Genomic DNA, 26,036 nt, shown 5'->3' with positions numbered 1-26,036 from the left:
GCAGGAAACACCATCAGAGCACTCCTGACATATGGTTGTCAAGCCTCTGCTTAAAGACCTCCAAAGAAGGAGACTCCACCACACCACATGTGCAAGCGTGGCTGTGGTGCAGTAGCAGCATAAATGTACACTTTATTTAGGTTACCATTGCCAGGATAGTCTTGTGGCACCTTAGAGTAATGAATTTATTATAGCATAAACTTTCACCGCAGTCCACCATTTCATCAGATGCGTAAGTGTGTATATACAACACATACGCAAACATGCCGTTTGAGACCGTAAAAGTGTGACCAGAAGGAAATCCTCACTGCCTGCTCTTTTTTGCATTTTATTTTCTTCTGACTTCACCCTTCTAAATTCCTTCCACTTGCTAATTCAGGATTATCACTTCATGCATCTAACGAAGTGGACTGTGGCTCACAAATTTATCAGGTTCTAAGTTGTGATATTTATGTGTGTGTGCATTATACAGTATGCAATATATCATACATACACCCTATTGGAATACCTAGTCACAGAACGCTTCATTATGAATATTACTTCGGTTGTGTGACTGCAATTTCGGGTCAAGAAAATACGAAGAAAGCTGGGACGTGGCGGAGGGGGATGGGGGGAAATTTAAACAGATTAAAATACTGAACGGAAGTAAAAAATAAAAAAAAGGATTAACGCAAGTAGGAGGGGAAGCCCAAGGTGATTCATGTGGGAGAACCCCAGCCTGAGAAACGCAAAAGAAAAGGAAAAAATGGGCGGGGAATTTGCGAAGGTCATCCGTGCGCGTGCGCTGACAGAGACACAGTCAGGGGAGGAAGTCACGTGCTTGTACGTGCTCCTCCTCAGGCGTCGCTTGCTCTCGGGGCGCCCCCTGGAGGGGCTCCGCCTGCAGCGCGCCGGGTCGCTTTCCTTCGCCCTGGAAGCAGCTGTTGTTCTGGCAGGCAGCTGGTGTCACATGTCGGAAAGTCCCTCGGCCGTGGAAATCCCCGCATCCACACTCTATGTGTGTGTGTGTGTTTTGCTCCACATAGTAAAACAGCGGAAAGAAAGAACCACACGCAGACAGCAGGAGGCGGCGGCCAAAGCAAAAACAACAACTGTAGCAGCAGCAGGAGCAGGAGGAGGGTGAGGGGGCAGCTAACAAAGGCGCCTCTGGACCAGCCAGCACCCTCGGACCAGGCCAGCAGAGATCCCGAAGCTTCTTCGCCGGGAAAGGGACGGGATTCATGGCTCCCCCGAGCCGCATCTCTTCAAGTCCGGCTCGTTTGTGCTGAGAAGGATTTACTGGCGGAGTCATTCGAGGGTCACTGCCTCCCCCCAGCCCCCAGCTCGCCGAGTAAGTCATATGCCCTGGATTGGGGTTTTTGCTTTGCAGTTTGTGGGGTTGCTCGCGGGGTCGGTGAGGATGACGAGCCAGTCGGTGTGTGTGTGTGTGTGTGTGTGTGTGTGTATTTTTGCTTGCATTTATGGAGATGCTGCTGGAGATATGCGCATCTCCCCCCCCCCCCCGATCCTCCGCCGTCCTGGGTTGCGTTTCTGTTTAATGCGAAATGTGTATAGCATCCCAAAGAGAAGGAGTTCTTAGTTAGTTTGCTCCAGTTAGGCGCAAACAGCGAGCAGGTTAGTTCTGAGGATGCTTCGGTAGTTTCGGTTATTGCTTGTGTGTTTCCATTTTAAAAAAAGAAAGAAATGCTGTAGAGTTTCCCGTGAAGACGAATTGATGGTTAAACTACTCTGTGAATTGTAGTTCTGTGAGGGGAATAGAGAGGGTCTCTTAACAACTCTCAGCTCCCTTAAACTACAGCTCCCAGAATTCTTTGGGGGAAACCATGACTGTTTAAAGTGGTATCCTAGCGCTTTCCTCGCTTTGTAATCTACACAAGCTCAGAGACTTTATTACTTTACCTATTCTAGAAGTTCAGTACTGAAAGCAACTTCTGGGCTTGAACCCTGGCACACGTATGCCCTTGCAACAAGTGCTAGATGCATTCAAGTAATACTTGTTTGTTGTATAAAGTTACATAACTGCATGACAACTCATACAAACAGTTATGAAATATGTATTATTTCCCATTTTTAAAGCAAAGACTTGCATAAGCTATTTGGGCACTTCAGTATGCGCATTTTCGAAGTAAAACCATTAGCTATTTAATTCTAATGATTATTTATTACACCACAAAAAAGGGACATTGAGGAAGAACATGAGCACCATTCATACTAATCCAGAAATTTTGTAACATCTCCAGGCTGTAATCCTGGACATAGTTACAAGGGAATCGCCAAATTATTTGTGTTGGAAACATGCGTAAGATTGCATTTTCAGGATTTTTGTTTATTATTTTGGTTATTTAAAGCAATCACCAACCCCCCTCACTTGAACAAATTATTTTTAGCGCCTCCCAACAGGGTTTACATTCATGAATCTCCAAACTTTAGATAAAGAGAGTGGAACTTTCAACCCAGATACAGACCGGACCCTGCACTAATTAGTCCTAGCTAATGAATGTTATGTTAATGGGTCCCCAGCCATGGGTGTTAGGGATGCCGTTTCACTTTCATATCAAGGACTGGACGTGGAGCATAGTACAGTGGTACCTCAGGTTACAGACGCTTCAGGTTACAGACTCCGCTAACCCAGAAATAGTACCTCAGGTTAAGAACTTTGCTTCAGGAAGAGAACAGAAATCGTGCAGTGGCGGCGCGGCGGCAGTGGGAGGCCCCATCAGCTAAAGTGGTGCTTCAGGTTAAGAACAGTTTCAGGAACAGACCCTCAGAACGAACTAAGTTCTTAATCCGAGGTACCACTGAACTTTTCCCTAACTGTGTTTGAAAATGCTTGTAGATGGTCAGACACGGATTGTCCTGAGGAATGTATATTACCAGGACATAGATTATGAGACCATTTTTTCTCCTAGCTCACTGTTGTCTATGTGTGCTGTTCTACATTAACTGGCAGCTTCTCTTCAGGGTTTCAGCCAGTTTTCCCAGCCTTGCCTGGAGATACCAATCCCTATGTGGGACTTCTTGCATGGAAAACATGTGCTGTGCCATTGACATCCAGCTGTTTCCAGGAGTGCCCCAAGAAATTTGCAAGACATGGGACTTGTAGTCACATCTGAATATTCCAACATTACAAAGATATGCATTCACTTTCCTACACACCCTTAAACTGCCATCCAAGACACACTTATCTGAACATAAGTCACATTGATATCAGTGGAACTTGCTTCCAGATAAACTTGTATGGAACCAGACTGCAAGATATAAAGTTAGAACTGAAAATAATAATTCCTGCATGATGCCAATGAGAAAATAATATCCAAATAATGGGGTCAATACCTTGTCTGTAATTTCTGTGGCCACTTTCTCAACACCTTGAGTAATTTTATACATCTCTATCATTCCCCTCTTACTCACCTTTTCTCTGTACAGTACTAACCCCCCCCTCCAATGTAGGCATTTAGGACTTTGTCCATGAGTATAATGCTTGTGGCTAGAACTGTAGACATTTGAGACAGTTCAGTGCAAGGATGTAACAGCGTGGGCATATCTTTCAGGATGTGGGATAAGATTGGCTTGTGAGTGAGGGATATGGCAACAATCTGGTTGCAGCACATGACACCCCATTGATCTCCAAGTTTGATTCAGCTGATCTGACTATGTGAAAAATGAACACAGTGTTTTAGTTGCAGTTCATTCATTTTCAGCTTTGTATTCTTGCTATTAAAAAATCGCACCTAGACATTCATGTTGTTGTGCCCATAACCTAGGCTTAAGGTGCCGTTTAGCTTCTAGCTTTCATATCTCGGTTTCTAACACTGCTTTCAGACAATCTTAAGGTCCATTGTAGGAGTCAGCAGAAAAAGATATAATTCTCTAGTGGACTCGCTTAATAAAAACCATTGCGAGCCTCTGCAGTAAATGCTTTTTTGTTTGTACACTGTGGACCCTAGCAATGAAATATTGACCGGTGCTTCAAAAATTGGACGTGCTTCCTTTCAAAATGACAGTGGCCCTTTGCACGTTTATTGTACCTGCTTGTACCTGCAAGGTGTTTTTATCCCCAGCATCTGCATAATGTTGCCGTTATCAAAATTCCATTCCATAAAATCCAGATTAAATGGGGAAATAATGTAGGGTGGTGTTTTGATGAGGATAATGTTGTGGGGACAGTGCACAAAGCCTCCATTTATGAGCTGCACAGTAAACAGCCCAGCTGTATAACATTTTGTCTGCTTTACTTGCCCACATTACTTTGTGGGCATCATGACCTGTGAGGAATAGAATTGGATTGTTGTTTTATGGCTTCCGAAGGCTCCAGTCCTATGCAGCTTTTGTTTGGTATATTGGTTTCTTCCATGGAACTGTCTTCCGCAGAGTTACTGGGCAGCCTGACCAGGCACAGTCTTGCTTAAACTGGCTTTTGCAGTCCTGGCTTTTAATCCAGTGGACACATTTGCTAATGTAGGAGCGGGAGAGGCCATTTTAGCTAATTCCTCTTTCCCACTTTCATCGCCGCCACCACCAAATTTTGTTCCAAAGAGTTGAGAGACCGTGTCTGGAAGGTGGTATGGGAAGTTGCAGGGGGAAGGGGGGCTCAGGAAAAATGGTCACCCCTCTTCTTAAATCAGAGCCATCCACTAGGAACAAAAGCTTCTCTGCTTGTGGGATGCTATTATTGTAGTCCAACTTCTTTGCAGCTTGATTTGGTTTTTAAGTTGTTGTTATCATTGTAGTAGTTCTTATGGTCACGGTTTTAAAACATTCCTATTAGTGAGATTTCTGTAGACGAGTTGGTGAAACGTAAGTTGGTAAAATTGGCTGAGAGTCTGAGGGTAAGTCTCTGGAAGGAAGTCTCATTGAAATCAGTGGACTTACTCCTCAGTAAACATGTGCAGGATAACCCTCATTGTTGGATAACTTCAAAATAGGCAGACGTGCTCCAATCCATAGCACATGTTGCGCTAAGGAGGAGAACAGCTGTTGGCAGAATAGGAATGTTAATTACGCAGTGTTCTAATTGAGCTTAACAAATTGGATAGTCTATTATTACTTAACATTGGAAACAACCAGTGCTTGTCCTAAGCATCCCTTACTGATGTCATCATCCTTTACACATACAAACTTTACCAGGGACACCACTGACTCAAAATTGTCCTTTTGTGTTAAGTACTTGCAGGATCACATCTTTCATTTTAACATGTTAACTGCATACACATCTGTTCACTTATACAGTTCAAAATGCATAGAGAAATGTAATGTGTGTTTGTAGCTCAGGGAGTCTAAATGTGCATAGGATTCCTGGACAAAAAGTCTTGTGGGAAGGGAACTAGCACCGGCATTATAGTTATGGGGCAGGATGTGGATTTGATCATACTTACAGTAGGCCCCCTAAAATCAGTGGTTAGTCTGCTGTCAGTGGGTTTACTCTTAAGTATGATTGAATCTGGATCAAACCCAAGCTATTGATTACTGATGCTTTTCCTATTTTTTTATTAATAGCTTATTGATCACATTCATTCAGAAGAAAGTCACATTTATCTTATTCCCTTCCAAGTGATTTTGGATTAGTAGTTTGCACAGTTCTTAACTATATTTCCATTTTAGGGCAGGTACTGTCCATCTTCAGCTGCCTTCCATCCCATTATCCTTAATACCTTGTTTTGAAATACATGCTTTTCTTTAAAGTAAAAAAAAGCAACTTTTCACCATTTCTGAGTAATGCTGTCCTGAGTTGGTGGTGATGGTGGTGGTGGTGTGTGTGTGTGTGTGTGTGTGTGTGTGTGTGTGTGTTAGGCTGTATATCTGGGTCCCTTCTAGTTCCTGGATCCAGGAGGATGAAAATCCTGGAATAGCCAGCTTCTAAATGAGTTAATAGCTCCCTAAGTATGGGTCCTTAGGGTAACAAAGTGGTTTTGTGCCAGAGGGCAAAAGAGTGGGTTCCCCTCCCTCGCCTAGCAGTTGGTGAGAAGGACAAGGGCCAGAGGTATGTGTGAGAGAACAGAGCTAGAAGCAGGCTGCAGGCAGAAACTTGGGGGTGGGGGAAGGTGCCTCCTTTCTACTTAGATCCAAGGCTGTGGCTATGGAAGAAGAAAGACCTTCAGGGGTGTTAAGGCTGTGACCCCCTCCATTGTAGGCTTAGTTTGTATTTATGTGTAATAAACCGTATATAATAAAGACATCACAGTCTCCACTGTCTCTCATTCCAAGGAAATGGAAGCCTGGATAAGCACTTGGAACCCATGGTATCTCACACTGCTCGGAGATTGGGATGGTGTGCAACAATACATTTTGCTAAGTTTTTAGTAGCAAAAATGCCTTTGTTGCTGTTAAGCTTTGCAGGCTTGGAGAATAAATAAATAAAAGTTCCAAAACCTAGAGAAAGAGGAGAAATGAGGGAGGCAGTGAAAACACTACCTTTTAGGTGCATTATTTGTTGTGCAGTCTTGAGTGCTACTGCTGAGAGCAAATGCAAGGCCAATTAAAATGCGACTTCTCACTGTTCCTTTATCATTGGCCTATTAGACTAAATAAGTAGCCTAAACAAGGAACCTGCTTATTTATTTAAAATATTTCTTAACTACCTTTCATTAGAAGATTCCAGGGCAGTGTGGATAAGTGTGAATTAGAATTATTCACATGTCATATGAAAACAGTATTTTAAAAAAACAACCACAGAGAGGACAAAATAGAAGACAGGCTAAAAACAAAAAACTGAGGAACAAAGAAGACAGTTTTGACTAAAATAATCCATATTGCCTATGCAGTGCTCCAGAAATGTAGGACTGAACATTTTTTAAGGTTATTTGAACCAGTTACTCAAATACTAGGTGGGTATTTTCCTACTTCTCTAAACTATGACATGTAATTATCCCATGTCGTCTAAATAAGTTCGTTGTGTGTGGGGGTTTCATGCTGTATATTGTAAGACTGTTCAAGAAACCAACCTATGCCATGTGCTACAAGCAAAGCTCCCCCACTCCGCGGAAAAAATCCAGCAGAAAAAACCCAGAGGCTCTAGTTAGTTTGATCATAAGGGGAATATGGAATGGAGAAACAGACAGGGGGGATTCTGAGCTAAGAGGAAATTCTGCTGTCATCTCAATAGATTTACAGCTGAGTAATCCAGGCTCTCCAGTTCTGCGCCATTGGGCACACCGCAGTTCACTAGCTCTCGAATTAACATAGGGTACTCCTCCGATGCAGATTTCATTTTCAGTAGCAGGTGCCTGTTTGCTTAGAATTTCTGATAAATCAGTCGTAAATGTGAGTGGTAATTTTAAGACATCCATACCAAGGAAGCTTCTCATTGTTGCTGATGCACTTGTGTCACAGAAGCTATTGAGGCTGAACTTCCTGTTTTAATGTAATTTATGAAAAAGGTCTGTGTTTTGTGCCGAATTTGGGGTAGGGAGAGGAAGGAGGATTTAATGATATATATTTTTTAAAAAAAACCCTTCTTTTACTAGTGTTCTTTCCTCTTTTAGGTTTCTTCTTGCAAAATGGCTGGCTCGCAAATCATTCCTCAAGCTTTATATTTGAGCAACATGCTGAAAGCTGTGAAGATAAGGGAGAGAATGCCCGAAGACCTTGTCAAGTGCACCAATGGAATAATCCAGCATTTTAAGACTATGCATAGATACACCATAGAGATGTTCAGAATGTGTCAATTTTGCCTACAGTTCCAGGAGATTCTTCAAAAGGCCCTTATTGACCAAGCAACTCAAACCTCACTAGAACGTCAGAAGAAACTGAACTGGTGTCGAGAAGTTAAAAAACTTGTGCCCCTGAAGACAAATGGTAAGCCGGGCTTATTTTCTCCATGTTCAGGCACGACAGAAATAGCATCTGCTTCGTTTGTGGACCTTGAGTGTGTTTAGTTCAAATTGCATTTAAAATTAAATTATGAAGGGGTTGTTTTTCTCTTCTTTCAAGTGAAATGGTTGCCTAATGTCAAACTAGGGCATAGATGTATATTACATTAACTTCATGGACTTACCGTATTTTTCGCTCTATAAGACGCACCAGACCACAAGACGCACCTAGTTTTTGGAGGAGGAAAACAAGAAAAAAAATATTCTGAATCTCAGAAGCCAGAACAGCAAGAGGGATCGCCGCGCAGTGAAAGCAGCAATCCCTCCTGCTGTTCTGGCTTCTGGGATAGCTGCGCAGCCTGTACTCGCTCCATAAGACGCACACACATTTCCCCTTACTTTTTAGGAGGGGGAAAGTGAGTCTTATAGAGCAAAAAATACGGTATGTACTGTTGCCCTAAAGAACCTTCCTGGCTCACAGGCAGCACTTCCATACTTTCTGAATAATGTTGCCGAATGTGAACAAAAAGACGCTGATCTGGATTGTATATATTTCAGTGAAACATACAAAAAGGATATACAAACGACTGGAACATCCTCTTTTTGTGTTTCCTCCACTTGTTATTTATGACACTTCCTTTTATCCTCCAGAGTTGCTCTCATTGAACCAGGAACTGGAATCAATTGGTTCTTAGTATTACGTTTTATCCATGCAACTATTAGATGTATATCAGGTTACATATTTGTGAAATCCTTCTTCCAAGTTACTCAGGACATGGTGCATGCTGCACAATTCATTTTGGAGGGTTTTAAAAACTATATATTTGGAGCCTAATTTCAGAAAATTTATATTTTCAAGTCAGTTTGAGAGCCAGTGAGTGGCCCACCCACTCTTTATCAATTTAAAGGTAACTTTAAATTACTCCACATGAAACACGTATTGTTTGATACACATTCACACAGTTGGGTCGCTATATTGTTGCCTTGTGCTTGTGTGGAGTAAATTGCCATTTTTGTATGGTGAGCCACTCCATGCAAACCATTGGCCTTGTGATATAAGAATGCAAATATTCACGTATGTCTGTATTTGTTAAGATATCCTGATTTCAGTTATCTTGAAGGCTTTAAAGGCAGGGTATAGATTTTCAACACAATTAAAGAGACAGCGAAACCAGTTTCATGTGCCCTATGAATGTGGCCTTTAAGGCATGCAGTGCATTGGGTCATTACATGCTTCTTGCCCAATCAGGTATTAAATTAATTCTTGGCTTGATGGCGAAGACTCTGACTCCAGAATCCTGAATAGTGCCTTCTTTATACCTGTCCTGATAGGACTTCCATATAATAATTACAGATCAGGGCATTGAGAAATCTCTTCTCTGGTGGTGCCCACCATTTCAGTGGGTTCCAAGCTCATTTCTAAACTTGGGCCCTGTTTCCAACGTAATAAATAAATCCAATGTGATGTCTGAAGCAGCAATTAGCCCAACTCTGTGGGAAGAAACGAGTTAGGTGAACATCTGGAATGCCCAAGCACAAGTTGCTGCTTCAGATATGACATCAGTAGCGTGGAAAGAGGATGTACGTCGCTCACACATCCCCTTTTTGACACTTCCTGCAATGTCTAGAGCCACCAACAGCTTTCATAACTTTTTACATCTCCTGAATTCTCCTCATTGTACAAGTTGTTCTGTCTAAATTAATATGAGCTGAACGTTGCTGGGCAAGAGGAAGTGGTGTAATGAGGTGTCCTCTCAAGAGCAGTTTTGCTCCCTCCTACCTGGACAGTGCAGTGCAGCAGCAAGGTCAGGCTATGCAGGTGCACCAGCAGAGCCAGTCAAGTGCTTCTGTTGCTGCATGCACAGAGCCCCTGCCTCACCCCTGTGCCATCCAGGTAAGCAGCAGCAACACAACCATACGGAGGGCAGCTCCACAGCACCTCCTGTTACCAGGACTAAAATAAAACTTAACGCACATGCCCCCAGAAGATGAGATTCTTTATTTGTCAGATTTATAAACCATCCTTCAGTACACAGTAATCCCTGGGTAGTTTTCAACATATACGATATCTACATCATAAAATACAAATATTTGATATGCCTCATTGGGAGAAATGGTAGGATAGAAATTTAGTTAGATAATTATAGTACAATTACTATAAAATCATATCAAGTGAAAGGGCAGAGCAGCAACTCAAGATCTTGAGACCAGTTAAAATCAAAACCGCTCAGTTCATTCAAAAGCTTAAGAGAGTAAGTGTTAGGTCTCAAATGGTGGATCAGGACCTCTCATTGGACTGTGGGAGCTTTAGGAGTGGGTCACTTGGGGCCCTTCTAGACTATTGCCATTTTTGTGTGGGATTCCGTCACATCCCAGCAAATCCAGGTTGTGCAATTCAAGCTGTTTGGAGATCTTGCACAACAAACCCACTTCCCCAAAAGACTGAACTTTATGATAAGGAAAGTGACAGGAAAATGCACTGGAACATGTAGGGCGACACTTGCTTTGACACGCAGTGTCTTCTAGTCTCCCCACAAATAAATCAGAGCGATTGGTCATCTGCATCCATATTGGAATTGTTTTTAGATAATTTAATTGTTTTATTATTCCTGTGTTTGCCACGTGTGATGCTTTGTGAAGAAGGGTGGGATATAAATTTACTCATTTATTAAATGAATAAATTTATTGAATGTCATCTAATCTTTGTCAAATACATCAGGATGAACGCTGGGTAAACAGGTAGTCTGCAAGCACCCATGTTGTCCCTATGGATGCTTCACTTGCATCCAAAGAAAGGCAAACATCTTTGCATGGGCTGTCTTATTTAAAAGTAGACAAGTCGCTGTTCTATACTGGTATTCCTCTACCTTCCCTTTCTGAGAGATCCTTTCATTCGAGCCCTGAAACAGAGTTTCAGGTTTCTGAGCACGTGTTAAAACCTGGACTACACTTCCTTATCTCTAATGTGTATATTCTGTTCTGATCGTGTGAACTATTGAACTATTGCATTTTCTTTAAGTGGCCTGGCTTGCATAGCGCAGTAAGCCAAACTGTGGCTTCTGCAATGTGCTGGGTAGTTTCGCTCTTTCTGACTTGTGGGTAATCTCTCTTTTCCTTCATGAGCTATAGCCAATAAAAAGACCAGAGAGGAGCAGAGCTGCTGTCACCTTCTCCCCAGGAGCCCACACATCCACACGCAATGTGTGAACACAGCCAGTGTGTTAAACTACACACTTACTAGATGAGAGTGTAACAGCAGTAAAAGATCTTCTACTTTGCATCACTTCAAAGTAGAGAAATAGAGAGAAGGACTTGGGTTTTGTTTTTTTAAAACCCAGCTACTGGATTTTTAAGAATGGATCCTGGAAAGGACAGACCCATATGGGTTTGTTACTTTGTCAGGGGGTCAGGGAACAGTTCCAGTCCCAACCTTTTCCCCACCTCCACCACAAGACTTAAAGGAATGCCCTATTCAGCCCCTCCCCCAATAATAAAGAAGGAAATTTGCAAAATAAAACAACCTGATCCATCTCCTCTGCACATGCATGCATCTTTGTGAGCATGGAATGGATCTTGACAGGCGTTCTGCTGAGTCCTGTCCCTCCTGTGCTTCCCATCAGAAGCCTAGATGAAACCTCACTTGACTGACAGTGGGTGGGCATATTACACAGAAGGCCTTTAGCTCAGGGCTCTGTAGAATGATATAGACGGGACCCCTGTCATGCCCACAAAGGGTTCTCTCCACATGGAGGAGGTGGTTTGTGCCCTAAATAAATAGTAAAATAACTAATAAGAAAAGAAACAACAGTTTCATCGTAGCCAATAGCATTGCATTTGGTCGTTCTTACAGTCATAGATCCATTTGTAGGGGGTGTAGCTCTGTGCCCATTTTGAGACCCAAGAAATAAATGCATCTGTTATTTCATCACAAATAATTTTAGCAAAAGTGTAGAAAGATTGCATACAGTTCTGGGAATTTGATTTCAAGCATGACGTGCATTTGAGGATTGTATTTTTAACGTAAAAGATTGGAGGAAACATCTCATTTTAAAAAGATTCCAACATCTACTGACTAGCAATTTCGCTTCTCTAATGAATAGGCATTCCAACTTACCCTAGCCACGCCTACTTGGAAAGTCCACTGTGTACTTCACAGTTCAAATGTCTCTTCATCGGAACAAGAAGTACAATAGCTGTTACTCAACTACTAGTCAAATAGCTTAACACTGGGGAATTCCAAATGCTTAGGGAATTTTGAACTGGTGGTTCAGTGTGCAGAACTGAAAGCAAGCGCACACAAGGAAAAAAACCCTCTTATCTTTGCTCTAGATTTTGCAAAGGGAAATTCTTTACAGGATGTAATAATTGTCCTACTTGTATGCCATATTTTTTTATGCTTGGTAAAGCCAGAAGACTATAAATCAGCCTTGCAAGCATTTTTTTTGACCCTTGCATTTAATATATAGTTTTTGTTTGTTTTAAATATAATTATGCAAAGGCAAGCCAGCTTTCTGAGTTGTGTTAGATAATTCTGTTTAAAGCAAAAAAAGAAAAAGAAAAGAGTAGTATTAAGTGAGGACCTACCCCTTTATAAGAAATGCTTCTGTTTTTAGCACGGGTGGGCAGAGGGTGTATATGCCACATAGCTCTGTCCTGCACCCCCAAAGCTATCCTGCTTCCCTCGCCAGGGTTTAAATAATATTGCCAGTCAGGTTGAAGGAGCTGCCAGTCTGGTTGGCTTCTGTACATTGAATGGGGTGAGATGTCAGGTTGTATCCAACTAAGTTTCTCTCAGAGCAGACCCATCGAAATTAATACAAACAAGGTAGCCATGCCGATCTATTTCAGTGGTTCTACTCTGAGATGGACTAACATTTGGATACAACTCACCATCTTGTCTTTTTCCTTTTGTCTGGCAGCAGAATACATTGGGACTGGTCTTGATTTTGGTAGAGTGGAGGAAAGGATCCTGCTCTAACAAACAAACAATAAAGAGCACTAGTCAGGACCATGAGACTGGGATTTGGTTGGGGTACTGTTTACTTAGGCCTTTGGTGCCATTTTTCAAATGGAATGGAACGTTTGTGTAACCACAACAAAAACAAGTGTCTCTTTAAAAACCAGGCAAAGGATCCCTTCTGTTGCTTGACACTCCCATCCTTCTCCTGACATTCTTCTGTCCCAAAACAGTCACAAATCTGTCGCTGCTGCTTTTAGTGGAAGAGTTTGTCTTCCCAACAATTTGATTTCAGATACAGTGGTACCTCTGGATACGAACAGGATCCGTTCCGGAGCCCCGTTCGCATCCAGAAGCGAACGCAACCCGCGACTGCTCGTCTGCGCGTGCTCGGGTCGCAATTAGCCACTTCCGTGCATGCGCATGACGTCATTTTGACTGTCTGCACGTGCACAAGCGGTGAAACCCAGAAGTAATGTGTTCCGTTACTTCCGGGTCGCTGCAGAGCGCAACCCGAAAGTGCTCAACCTGAAGCACATTTAACCTGAGGTATGACTGTATTTGTGGTTTTTTGGTGGGGAGAAAGTGGAATTGCAAGGGTAAAATGGTTCTCCCCACTGCAACCCCTTTAAGGGAGGCAGTCTGCAGCACAATCCCCACCTTTCCTAGCCAATTGGCTGCAGGATCCATCCCCTTTTCTGGGCCAAGAATGAAAGGAAGGGATACTGATTTTTCAACAAAAGTCATTTCCTCCCTCCACCCGAGAGTGCAAAGTTTAAAGCCCTGTGCTTTACTGTAGTTCCTCTCTCTAAAGCAGAGGTTTTCAACCTTTTTGAGTCCACAGCTTCCTTGACCAACTACATTCTTTCTGCGGCACCCCTGTGGGATTCAGGAGCCCAGTTATGTCACCCCTTGCCTGCAGAGCTGGCAGCCTCTCACCCTTTTTCAAACACCCTCCCTTGTGGAGTGTTCTCTCAGTCTCCTCTCCTCTCCCCTCTTCTTGGGAGCCCTCCGCCACCCCTCCCCCAGAGAGACGTGTCTCCTCACGCTGCCCCCCAGGGGCCTGGGAAGAAGATGCCCCCTGCCTTAGTGGCCCAATGGAGGCTGGCTAAAGGTGAACTTGAGGCCAGCACCTTACCTTGGGAGGCAGCAGCAGGAGCAGTGGGCACTGCCAGACCTGGATGGCGGAAAGGCTCCCCTTCAACACTGGGCATTCAGCTCCCAGGCAGGCCTTGCACACACAGCAAGCACAAGAAAGGCCAGCTCAGTGCCTGCCTGCCCAGCCTTCCACTTGTCCGTCCATTCCCAACAGCAAGGGCTTGTGGATCAGTTGGCTGGGCTTCCTCACCCACTTGCTGGCTTGCTCCGAGGCCGCCTCAGCTCTCGGCGACCAGACCCTCTTGCCAGCCCCAGATACACCAGGAGCTTGTAGCCAGGGCTGCTGCAACAAACAGCTCTGCAAGCCTTTGGGAGGCAGAAACACAAGGGAGGGAGGGAAGGAAGGAAAGAGGGACAGAGGCCAGTGTTGCCTGTGGCACCCTTGGCCATCATTCAAGGCACCCCACGGTGCCACGGCACCCTGGTTGAAAACCACTGCTCTGTAGCAATCCCGGTAACTTTTTCCTCAATGAGAGCGTTCTGCCACAAAGCCCATGTCTGGAAACAATTGGCTGGAGTGATCTGTGCCTAGAAAGTTCACACGGTGCTGCATGCATTGCTATATTTTTGTGAGAATTCTCCATGAGTGCCAGAAACTTGTATGTTTGACACAACCCAACTAACCACATTCATAGTAAAACAATTTCTTATAAATCCACTTTCTCTTTTGCTTCTCAATTTTCAGTAGCTTGTTTAGGAAGGAAAAGGCTGTGCCCATAAAATCTAGTGCTGATAGTGTTGACTAATGTCATCTCTGAACACTTTATAGAGAATGGTGCCTTTTCAGCAAAAAAATAAAGTAAAATCAGCAATTGAATTGAGTATTTTCAGTCTGTACTTCCCCTTAAACCAGTGTAAACAGCAATTTACTGCCTGGTGTTCTCTGGTCCATGGGGTCACGAAGAGTTGGACACGACTAAACAACAACAAACGGCAGTTGGAATAGGGAAATCTCCTCTAGCTGTATCATTAATTAAATGGACTTTCTTAAGCTTTGTAGTTATAGTCAAAGCTCTAATATCCTTTCACCCTTGAATACTAGCTATTGGGAAGTGGTTGAAAATTAAACTCATAGAGCGTGATCCACATGCACAAATGGGAACTGTGCACTGAAAGTGGCGTGAGTTTATTTTTATACTGACATTTTTATAGGATGAATAGTTTCATCTGCGTTTTATATTCAGTCACTTCTCCATTGAGGGGCAGATTGTCAACTTTTTCATTCATACCAGTTGTCCACACTATATAAACACTATTTTGACGCTCTGTCTGTGTTTTAAGGATCAAAGCTGTTCTGCCAACCTGCACAGAATTCCTTCAGCACCAACAAGATTTCTGTGCAGAAAGGCAGAACATTGGATCTGTTCTTGTTTTCTACATGTAGCATAATCCCATTGGAGTCGCACATTCAGAATTATCCTCTCTCTCTCTCTCTCTCTCTCTCACACACACACACACACACTCACACACACACACACACACACACACACACACAATGTCTACTATACTTGGTGGGGGAATGCTGGATTAGAAAAATACAGCTATTTGTCAGTGTTCACTTACTCAGACCGGGAGCAGGAGAACAGACTACCCCACACTCCCAAAATTCAGAGGATACTAAGCCAAAGTAAAAATAGATTGCTTGAGGGGAGATTTCTAAGAAACGTTAATTGCTTCTCCAAAGCATTACTGGTTCGTGCAGAACCAAGTATTTTATTTTTAACGAACTTGAAATATGTATGCTGTCATTATGTTTTGGACTTTTATTTATTTATTTATTTGTGTTTGTGTGTATGAAACAACTAACCCATTTCATTTCTCTGTAGGGGATGGGAATTGCCTGATGCATGCTGCATCCCAGTACATGTGGGGCGTCCAAGATGTCGACCTAGTCCTGAGAAAAACATTGTTTAGTGCACTCAGGGAAGTGGACACACGCAACTTTAAACTGCGTTGGCAACGAGAAACACTGAAATCGCAGGAATTTGTGGCAACAGGACTCTGCTATGACACCAGGGTATGTTGGACTGATTTATATAGCGAATAACGTTTCAAACCTTGGTATGGTTGGGCGGATCATGACTTCCTATGTATAATTACACAGGATGGGAGGCAATTATGGCAGTGAGCTTAAGAAAGTAAAATTGCGGAGCTGCCAACTAGTTAAAACATTTCAGTCCATTAAGTTTACTGGATTTCCCAATTTATTAACAAAGCGTTTCACTACTGTGGAGTTTCCAACTCAAGTAACCTCCTCAGAGATGGGTTATTTCCATGGACCACCCACATCTCCAAAAGTTGGCATGTCTCTGCTCTTCCTGTTATGAAGAGGCGCTGCTACACCCACCCAAACAAAACAAAAAACACCCATCCTGCTTTTTAGAAACATACAGCTAGACATAGACTTCCCATCCAAGAATCTACATCATGGGGGGGGGGGCTCTGCTCTTGCTTCTTTCTACAGGAACCTGCTGGTTGAAAGGATAAATTATGCTCTCTATTAGTTGCTAGCCCAAGTAGTCTATAAACTAGTCTTCTCAAACCTGGAAACAGCCAATACTAGCTTCACATGTTAAGATGAAACTGCCTCTTTACACTGCCGTCACAGCTGCTTATTTGGATGTGGTGGTGGTAAGAGTGGAGTGGTGCAACACAGTTGCATTGGTGCCTCCAACTCACAGAAGTATCAAGAAAATAAGATTCAAGCAACTGCGTTGTTTCACAGTCTTCAAGTTGCAGGCTTGCAAGTAACCACTTGCCTGCTAGGCAAGAGAGCATTTGTAAATCAGAAGAGAGAACGCAACATCAAGTCAACTGCAGCCGTGCCCTTAATTAGTTAGTGTTTCAAGTTCTGTACCTCTGGAATGCATATCGTATGAATTAACTTTCTCAGTATTCGGATAACGAAAAATAATCTGCATGCAAGGCCTCCCAACTTGCATGATACTAACCCAAAGCTAAATAGATGTATCTTCTTTTTCTCCATTAGAATTGGGAGGACGAATGGGAGAACCTCATCAAAATGGCATCTGCAGAAACATCAGTCGCCCACAGAGGCCTTCAGTATAACTCATTGGAAGAAATCCACATATTTGTCCTTGTTAACATCCTACGGCGCCCAATCATAGTTGTCGCAGGTAGGAATATGTCTTTTGCTTTCAAAGTACTTTTTGCAGTGGGCGATCCAATGTTAGTGTTGAACACCCATGCTTCTAAGAAGAGCATTCAGAAGGTTTTCAGTGTCATGGAAGTGGAGGTGGGCAACCAATAACATGAAGAGCACCTCTGTTCGTGGCGACTGTTTCCTGTAAATTTCTACATTTCTACAAATTATCCTCTGAAAGAGACAATTTACTACCGCCCCCAGGTTAACAGTATTTACAACTTAAGAAAACACAAACACTGTTTATGACACAAAAAGTGTTGGTGAGCTCACTTATGAAAGCTATTTAGGATTTGGGTTTATTTGTTTTTACATCAGCTTCAATATTTCCTCACAATGAGTTATTGATATTGTTCTGATAGTTTGGAAATTAAAATGGAAATGTTTCCCTTGCTCTGTTGCTGACAAGAGTCCTGTTTAACTAAACCTTGCTTTTCTTTTCCTGAAACAGATAAAATGCTTAGAAGCTTGCAGTCAGGTTCAAGCTTCTCCCCTTTGAATGTTGGCGGAATTTACTTGCCTCTCCACTGGCCAGCAGAAGAGTGTTATCGATACCCCATCATCCTGGCCTATGACAGCATGCATTTCACCCCTCTGGTTGTTCTGAAAGAGAGTGGCCCAGGTAGGTCTCAGACATTACCGCTATATTGTGTTCTGCGTTGGTGTTTCCCTGTTTCTTCTCTTCAAACCAACAGCAAATCCATTTTGATCTCTCTCATCCTGTTATACATCAGATGCAGTCCGGGAGTCACTCTTGCTCTCCAGACCACCCCTCTGGGAATTGCTTCTTCTTCTGCAGTGTGTGTGTGTGTGTGTGTGTGTGTGTGTGAGAGAGAGAGAGAGAGAGAGAGCATGCAATGCAATTCTGCAGACTGTGCACTAAAGTGGTACCTTGGTTGTCGAACTTAATCCGTTCCGGGAGTCCGTTCAACTCCTGGAACCGTTCGAAAACCAATGGTTTCCGAGCTTCCTGCACTCAATCGGAAACCACAGAAGCCACGTCGGAAGTTTGCAAACCGGCACGCTTACTTCCAGGTTTGCAGCTTTCGGGAGCTGATTTGTTCAGGAGCCGAGCCATTCGACAACCAAGGTACCACTGTATTGGCATACAGTCCCCAAAAGATTACCCCCAAGGTAATGCAGGCTTCAACGGGGGGTGAGGATTATCTACTCCTTTTGTATAGGAAATACTTCGTTTGGGCAATTTATTCACCTTGAAGTGGCTCATAACTTTTACTCTTTCATAAAGGTAAAGGGACCCTTGACCAGTAGGTCCAGTTGTGGACGACTCTGGGGTTGCGGTGCTCATCTCGCTTTATTGGCCAAGGGAGCTGGCGTACAGCTTCCGGGTCATGTGGCCAGCATGACTAAGCCGCTTCTGGCGAACCAGAGCAGCACACAGAAACACCGTTTACCTTCCTGTCGGAGCGGTACCTATTTATCTACTTGCACTCTGACGTGCTTTCAAACTGCTAGGTTGACAGGAGCAGGGACCAAGCAACGGGAGGTCACCCCATCGCGGGGATTCAAACCGCCGACCTTCTGATCGGCAAGTCCTAGGCTCTCTGGTTTAGACCACAGTGCCACCCGCGTCCCTTTCTTTGCTCTTTTATAATTCCAGTCAATTTCCATAACTACCTCTCTGGGTGGTTGTTTTTGGTTATCAGCCTTCAGGTCTTAATATTGCTCACTTCTGTGTTGTGCCTGTCTTTTCCCATTCAATTGACAACAATCCTCTTTCCCCCCCTTTCCATAGAGATCCGGGCAGTCCCATTGGTCAGCTGTGAAAGAGGCAGGTTTGAAGACTTGAAGGTGCACTTTCTAACAGATTCTGAAGAAAGGGAGAAAGAAAAGCTGCTAAGAGATTACCTGATGGTGATAGAAATTCCCGTGCAAGGCTGGGATTCTGGGACAACACATCTCATTAACGCTGCAAAGTGAGTCTTCATCTTCTCACTGTCCAGCACTTAACTTGATAACAGATATTCTTAAGTTGGCAATGTATTCAGCCTCTCACTTTCAGATGCCCTTTTCAAAGGGTGCATTCTCTGCTTTTATAGTGGCATTTAATCCCAGACAATTAAAATATGTCTATAAGAACAAAACAAAACAAAAAAACATTCAGGCTGGCTCTGGAACTTACAGAATTGATAAAGACCCTAACAGCTTCTGTTAGAAAACCAGTAAATGAATTTTCAGAGAAGGGCTTCCATTTGCACAACAGGCATTCCCTCATCCTACCCTTGTGCTCCCCAAAATTGGCTTGGGGGAAGGGGTCAAGAGACACCCCCAAAAAAAACTATGCCCAGGAAGATGGAAGGGAAGATCATTCCGTTTGGCAAGCTGATCTGCTTGGACAAATGGAACATTTGTAATAGCACAGTGTAGAGTTTCACTCAGAATAGCTATCAGTCAAAACTGAGAGTCAGGTTCTTTCCCACTTAATGGGGAAGACATCCGGCACTGCACAGGGAGAGAAGGAGAGCCAATTTCAAAGAAACTACAGCTTGCTTGTTCTCTTTCTGCCTAGCCCAGTCCTGTAACTAGGACTGGGACAGTGTCTCTTTATTTTGCTAAAAGAGACGTTAAAGACCATTGTCAGCTTCATAAGTGCAGGCTGTGCTGCTTTCAATTATGCACTCTTGCTGATGTAGGATGGCAGCTCCTCCTGTTCTCCCGTGTTATTATGTCATAAGGTTTGCTACCTTTTCCCCACCTGGTGATACCAATTCCTTTGCCTCTTTTGCCTTGAAGGTTGGATGAAGGAAACTTGCCCAAAGAGATTAACCTCGTGGAAGATTACTTCCAGCTGGTGCAGCACGAATACAAGAAGTGGCAAGAAAATGCTCGGCCCGCTGGGAGGGAACCGGGTCAGAGGAACCAGGTGGAGCTGAACTTGCCCCAGCTGTCGCTCGTGGAGGCAAAATGCGAGACTCCCAACTGCCCTTTCTACATGTCCGTGAGCACCCAGCCTTACTGCCATGAGTGCTTTGAGCAGAAGCAGCAAGGGAGCAAGGCGAGGAGGCAGAACTTCCGGACGGGGTCTGAGAAGCCCCGGACAAGTAAATCCAGCTCACCTAAGAGCGAACACCGCGAGCCTGCTGCACGGGCATCTGAAGAACTAGTGTCAGGGCCTCGCTCTGCACCCCCCACAGCCCCCAGCCTTTTTCTGTACAGCGAAACCACTGCCATGAAGTGCAGGAACCCCGGCTGCCCCTTCACCCTGAACGTGCAATACAACGGGCTCTGCGAACGCTGCTACAACAACACTGCAGAGCTCAGCCCTTGCAACAGCCCAGGCGAGCAGAGGCCGCCAGACCAGGTGACCTGCATGTTCTGCCTCAAGGGCGCCAATAGGACCTTTAATGGCATGTGCAGCTCTTGCTTCAAAAGGACTAGAGACCATTTGTCAAGTGCCAGCAGCTCAGGTGTCGCACCTTCGGGCCATCAGAGGTCCACATCGGACCCCACCCATCTGTCACAGAGCCTCCTTCAGCAGGCCTGCCATACGGCAAGTGGCAGCAGTGCAGCAGAGTTGCCACCGCCACACCCTCCGCCCCAGAGACCAGAAGAGTGGAAGAAGGGAAGCAGGAAGTGCCGGAAGCCCGGCTGCAGCTTTTTCGGGACTCCTCAAAACGAAGGCTTTTGCACACTGTGCTATTTTGAGTACCAGGAAAACAAAGGTGAGCGTAACGGGAATGTGCTTCTCTTCTCCTTTTCCCTTACAGAGATTTGGGCTGGCAGGGAGAGGGGTGTTTGCAAGCAGTGGAACGAATGTGCTCCTGTTCAATCTCAGCTTGCAAGGAGATGTAAGATGCAAACAGGACGAAGCAGTGAGATGAAGTGTAATTCTAAAGCATTAGTAATGCTGAACTGCAAGACGGAATGCAAAGCTGCAGTGGAAAAGCTCAGCTTACTTCCAGCTGCATTAGTCACTTATAATATTGAGGAATTCCAGTGCACTTTTCATGTTTTGCTGAAGTATGCAGAACAGCAACCTAACCTCAAGGGTTGGCTGTATTGGGGATGCATTTAGTTACTGGGGCATGTCCCCAGAAAGGTCCCCAGATTCCTTTCTGAAATCCTGTTGAGATTCAGTTTAAAAGCTCACTATAGGGTGCAGGTGGAAACATGATAGAACAAATTTGATAGTTTCCTAAGCAGCTCTCCATGAAGGCAAAATGTACGTGCTCACTGAACAAACCATTTAAACTGCATTGGAAAAATTGTCTAGTCTGGATTGGGGGGCGGGCATGTAAGGGTTAAAGAGGAGAAAATTCTAGCCATAGACTAGAGCAACTGATATGAGAGCACCTGAATAACTTGCTTGAACATATACAAAGTCAGACTGTTGGGTCACTCTATCTCAATATTATCTTAACTGGTTGGCAGAGGCTCTCCAGGTTTTCAATTAGGGGTCAATTGTGGGGGGGTCTTCAGATTCCGGGGATTGTTCCTGGGGTGTTTTGCAGGCCGTGCTGTAACACTGAGTGTTTTAAAAATGAATCCACACAGTTCATTTTTAGAGTTGTCATTTGTTCTCTGCGTCCATCTGCTGTGTGGCATGCAGAAATTCAGACAGTCCTTCTTTCCCCTTGCCGTATCCCAGTGCTAGAAGGCACACCTGCTAAAAATTGCTCCACGTTACAGAGGGTCCCTGCAAAACAAGAATACATCCTTGCTAGTATATCTCAAAAGGGACCATTTTTAGCCTCTACAGTTCATGTAACATTGCATTCAGTAAAAGTGATGGGTAAGGTGGAGCACAGACAGTCCCTTTTCCCACTCTGTGTTTTCAAAGTTTGGTCGCCAAAGTCACAGCTCAGTGGCAGATGTTGACCATTGGGACTGGTGGGGCAGAAAGCGACAAGCCCAACAATAGGTGGAGGCAGAGCTAATGAGAGGCAGAGCAAGCTGCTTCTAGTTTTGCCTCCATTCCATCCCTTCTGAGTTCTGCAGTGGCAGCACTGGGACAAAGGAGGTGGAAGCTGACAGCCAGGGCCACACCCTGGACTGGTTGGAACTAGGAAGGCAGGCTGGTTGGGGCTGGCTGTGTCTGACTGAGATTGGTGGGGCAGTACCCTGTTCACCCTAATAGACCAGTCATCATTCTTCAGTGGGTCACAGGTTCATTCCCTGGCATCTCCAGGTAGGGCTGGGAATTTTCCCCGTCTGAAATTCTGGAGATTCACTGTAGAAAAGACTGAGCAAGATGGCAGCATCCTGCATTCCTAAGTGACCACTTTCTTCCTTTGCTCTCATCATAGATGCTTCAGTGCCCCATCACAGAAGGTCTCAGCGGACTTCTCCTGCCTCAGGGCACTCGGGAGTCTCAGCTGCCGTGTACCAGAACACCGTTTCCTGCCTGGGTCGAGAGTGTGGCACAATCGGGAGCACGATGCTCGAGGGCTACTGCCAGAAATGCTTTATAAAAGCACAGAGCAAGCGGCTGCGTGAAGCCAGAAGAACCGAAGACCAGCTAGTGAGACAATCAGAGGTCAGTCAACATAACAAAATCTTTCTCCCCGATTTAACTTCTTGCCTTTCTTCCTAGAAAAGTCTTTATGAGTCCATTTTAAGAAGAAGGAAAAATACACTCCCATTATCATCCCTTTATGTTAGTAGTTTATTGCCTAGGATTCTGGAGATGATAGATACAGGCCCATGAATAACAATAAAAAATTTAAACCTGCTTTTATTATCTAACCAGAAGGATGCTACATCCAAAACATATAGAGGAACAGAGGATTATTTCTGTAGCTGTTCTTGGAAGTGTTAACTCCTGTTGATATTAACTTCCAGAAATTACCCTAGTGCTAGTGCTGCTCTGTCACAATACAGTGGAATGGAAAACGTACATAATCTGTATCGTGTGTGAGAGAGGGGTGGATGGGAGAGGGAGAGAGAAATCTGGCCTGTACCAAAACTGGAAAACCTGAGTTTTTAGATTAGCCTAACACCAAATTCTTTTCGAAGACCTAGCCCAAGTCACTTATTCTTTCATCCATTCTTCACTTTGCAACCATCAGAATTGTCAAGAAAGTGTCACATACTTGTAATAGTTTTCCTTTTGTAACCTGAAGGGAGCAGTCTACTAGTTCTATGCAAGCCAGAAGCAGATTACCAGGTGGAGATATGCTGCTGCATTTGCTTCCCAGCTGGTGCATCTCTGTTGCTTATGGGGACGGGAGAGGAGGTGAAGAGGTCAGCGCAGTGCAAATGCACTAGCAGGAGCAATAGGTCATCTTGGTTTGTGTCCTGCCCTCTTTCCTGTAAGCCACAGTGATCCACCTGCTACAGTGATCCACTCTGCAAGCCACTTCTCATGCAGCCTGTGTCAGTGTCTTATCCAGGGCGCTTGCACAGAAGCAGCATGATTGCTTTCTAACTTAAAAAGCACACCACTGCTTGTTTTGGTTTTGGTTTTCACCTTTGGGAACTTCTGATCAATAATGTGACATGAATAAAAGTAACTAAAGCTCAGATAAAGGCTGTGACTGTTACAATTAGACCTGACAATGTTCTCCATTGTTTTTAGCGAACAGGACAACACAGAGATTTACGCCAGACATTCCCAAGCTCTCAGAAGCACAAGTGTGCCACAGCTTCTTGTAGGAACAACTTAGCTTCCAGGAACGGGGAACTGTGTCCGGAGTGCCTACACGTTGGTCAGCAGGCCCAGTTGGGGGGACCTCGGGGGGACCCTCCAGGAGCTGAGCTCCCCAAGGAGCGCTGCCGAGCCCCTGCCTGCGACCACTATGGCAATAACAAGTGCAACGGCTACTGCAACGAGTGCTTCCAGTTCAAGCAGATCTATGGCTAGCAAGAGAGAATAAACGCCGGCTTTTACCTTGTGAAAGGAAAATGGTGCTAACCTTCAAAACACTCAACCCAGTCTCATTCACAGTCTGTGGAAAAAGTACACGTGACTTTGTGGCGAAAACAATAAGCTGAATTGTACATGTACACGTACACCTGCTTGTGCGTGTACGTACAAATGCACATTGTGGCACAAAGAACAATATGCTCTCCGGAATTCTGTATCCTGGGGCAGAAACACAGTTTGCAGATGCAGGATGCTTATGCCGAATACTTGACTACAAACTCCTTTCTCAGTGCTCTGACTTCGTTCTATGCTAATACGCAACCATAAGAAATGAATAGACTGTGTTTCTTGCACCCCTCTTTCTGCTGATACTTCTCTTGCACACTGTCTGAATACTAAGCGTTCAAAATCCAAGGAAACCTGCCTGAGATGAAGGGTTTCCTGCACTGCAACTACCACACAACCTGGGGCTTGTTGTCCTTGAAAATGCTCATCTCTCTACCAAACAGAGTCTGCTGGAAGCCATGAATGAAACAAGGTTATTAGCAAGTCATGGTAGAAGCCTTTAAAACTTGATTGTTTGGCTTAAAATTTATTTTAAAGGAACTGGTTTTGTTCTTTCTCTCTTTGTTCTTAACCAGAGTTTCATGCATGTAAAACAGCAGTCATCATCAACAACTTGGGCCTGTTGGCCACTGTTTCTCCATTTCATAATCTGTGTTTTCTTGTTTGCTACTAACCCTGCTGTCATAATTTAGAAATATGGAAGGCAGCTGGGTACGCATCTCTTCCGATATGAGAAGTTCCCCTAAATACATGCTGTTCATACATACTTGCTGGCATAGGACAGGGCTTAGGCTGGAATCATAACAAAAGCATAATGAAGATGCCCAAGGGTGCAGTCCTATCCCCACTTACCTGGGAGCAAGTCCCACGGAATTTCTTCAAACGTGCTTCCAGGTGGACATGGTTGGGATTGTTCTGTTAGGCACCTTAAGACCCTGTGCTCCATGCAAACTGTGGCTGGCATCTGTCTGTCTTGGGGGACAATGCAAGAGGGTGCCTACAGTGGTGAAGTTAAATAGTGGAGGAGTTGCAGTGCCTGCTGTGACCAGTGTATGTCCCGCCCTGTGTTGTTCTCTGCCCAAGAGAACATACCAGGGGCCCACTTAGCCGCTTCCTCCACTTCCCTGGTAGTGCATTTTAGATCCAAATGGGAGCCAAGCTGTCCCAATCTCTACAGAACCAAGTGGGAAATGAGGCTTTATTTGAGCTCCTGCATTCTCATGTGGAGCAGGAGCTGGCAGAAGAGCTGGGCTCAGCCATTCACTTTTCTCCTTCGCTGATTGCTGCTGGAAAGGACCTGTGAGTGAATCCCATCTAAAGGGAATGAATGGAGTGCAGTTTGAAAAATGCTGCTTCTGCAGAAATCCCATTGATTTCCATAGTGTTTGGGACCAGCTTTTCAATTGGAGAATTTTCCAATCACAAAGCCACTATCAGATCCGCACGAGTTAGGCACTAAATAAAATGGCTCCTGAAGCCCCGCAGTCTAGAATGCCCTTTCTTTCCCCACCTGGCCTGTTGAGTCTTTTGCTTCTGCTGTGCTGCTTGTGCTTCTACTTTCGTATATAATCCTTCCATGGCTCTCTCTTCTCCAGCCCCATTTCCTGTGAAAATCCTACACCCTGTTTTGTAAACTTTGTTAAATGTGAAGACATGTTAAAAATATTTATATTATGTATTTCAGAAGTGTAATTTTTAAATTTGCACAGTTTTGTTTTTAAGTATGGTTACTTTTTATTTCATTTTACCTCCAAAGCTGCGCAAGTGTATAACTGTGGGAGAGGGCGGAACGGATAGAATCCAGTGGTAAAAATAAATTATTTAAGGATTCATTGTTCTTAGTGTTGTTTTATTTTTGCAGTTATTGCAATTGCTATTCTTAGAACTGTCATGCCAGTCTAGCAGCTGTTGCCCATGAGTAGATAAATGTGCTCACACAGCTGCCCTACCAGGAGAGGAAGCACCAAGCCACACAACATGACCACCTCCTAACAGATTGTCAGGAACATTGGGTCTAACAGCTTTATTCACCTGTTTTCCCAGAGGTAGAGGGAAGTG

At 44.2% G+C, this 26,036-nt stretch overlaps 2 protein-coding genes across 2 annotated transcripts in view; both read left to right on the top strand.

Annotated features, from left to right (window-relative positions):
• SLC35D3 (solute carrier family 35 member D3) overlaps window positions 1-2,639 on the top strand; it is a 297,688-nt gene extending 295,049 nt beyond the window's left edge. Inside the window, exon 3 of the transcript XR_014509849.1 lies at window positions 2,595-2,639. The gene's annotated coding sequence lies outside the window, so the exon portion shown is untranslated. The remainder of the gene's footprint in view (window positions 1-2,594) is intronic.
• Window positions 873-25,810, top strand: TNFAIP3 (TNF alpha induced protein 3). The gene is made up of 9 exons (XM_083434866.1): window positions 873-1,330; window positions 7,482-7,794; window positions 15,750-15,940; window positions 16,913-17,060; window positions 17,538-17,708; window positions 18,843-19,023; window positions 19,841-20,769; window positions 22,354-22,583; window positions 23,625-25,810. The coding sequence occupies exons 2-9, from the start codon at window positions 7,497-7,499 to the stop codon at window positions 23,907-23,909; spliced, it is 2,433 nt and encodes an 810-aa protein (XP_083290992.1). The 5' UTR covers window positions 873-1,330; window positions 7,482-7,496; the 3' UTR covers window positions 23,910-25,810.
• The last annotated feature ends 226 nt before the right edge of the window (window positions 25,811-26,036 follow it).

The sequence above is a fragment of the Podarcis tiliguerta genome (assembly GCF_965153285.1).
Source record: "Podarcis tiliguerta genome assembly, chromosome: 3".
In the NCBI taxonomy this organism is placed as follows: domain Eukaryota; kingdom Metazoa; phylum Chordata; class Lepidosauria; order Squamata; family Lacertidae; genus Podarcis; species Podarcis tiliguerta.
The sequence above is the reverse complement of the archived record's forward strand: the minus strand, read 5'-3'. Positions and strand labels throughout refer to the sequence as shown.

Excerpts from the sequence above, each read along its gene's own strand:
- TNFAIP3 (XM_083434866.1), top strand. The coding sequence starts at position 7,497 with ATGGCTGGCTCGCAAATCATTCCTCAAGCTTTATATTTGAGCAACATG. Across the intron at positions 19,024-19,840 it reads CATCTCATTAACGCTGCAAA|GTTGGATGAAGGAAACTTGC; the intron begins GTGAGTCTTCAT and ends TTTGCCTTGAAG. Across the intron at positions 22,584-23,624 it reads AGCTAGTGAGACAATCAGAG|CGAACAGGACAACACAGAGA; the intron begins GTCAGTCAACAT and ends CATTGTTTTTAG.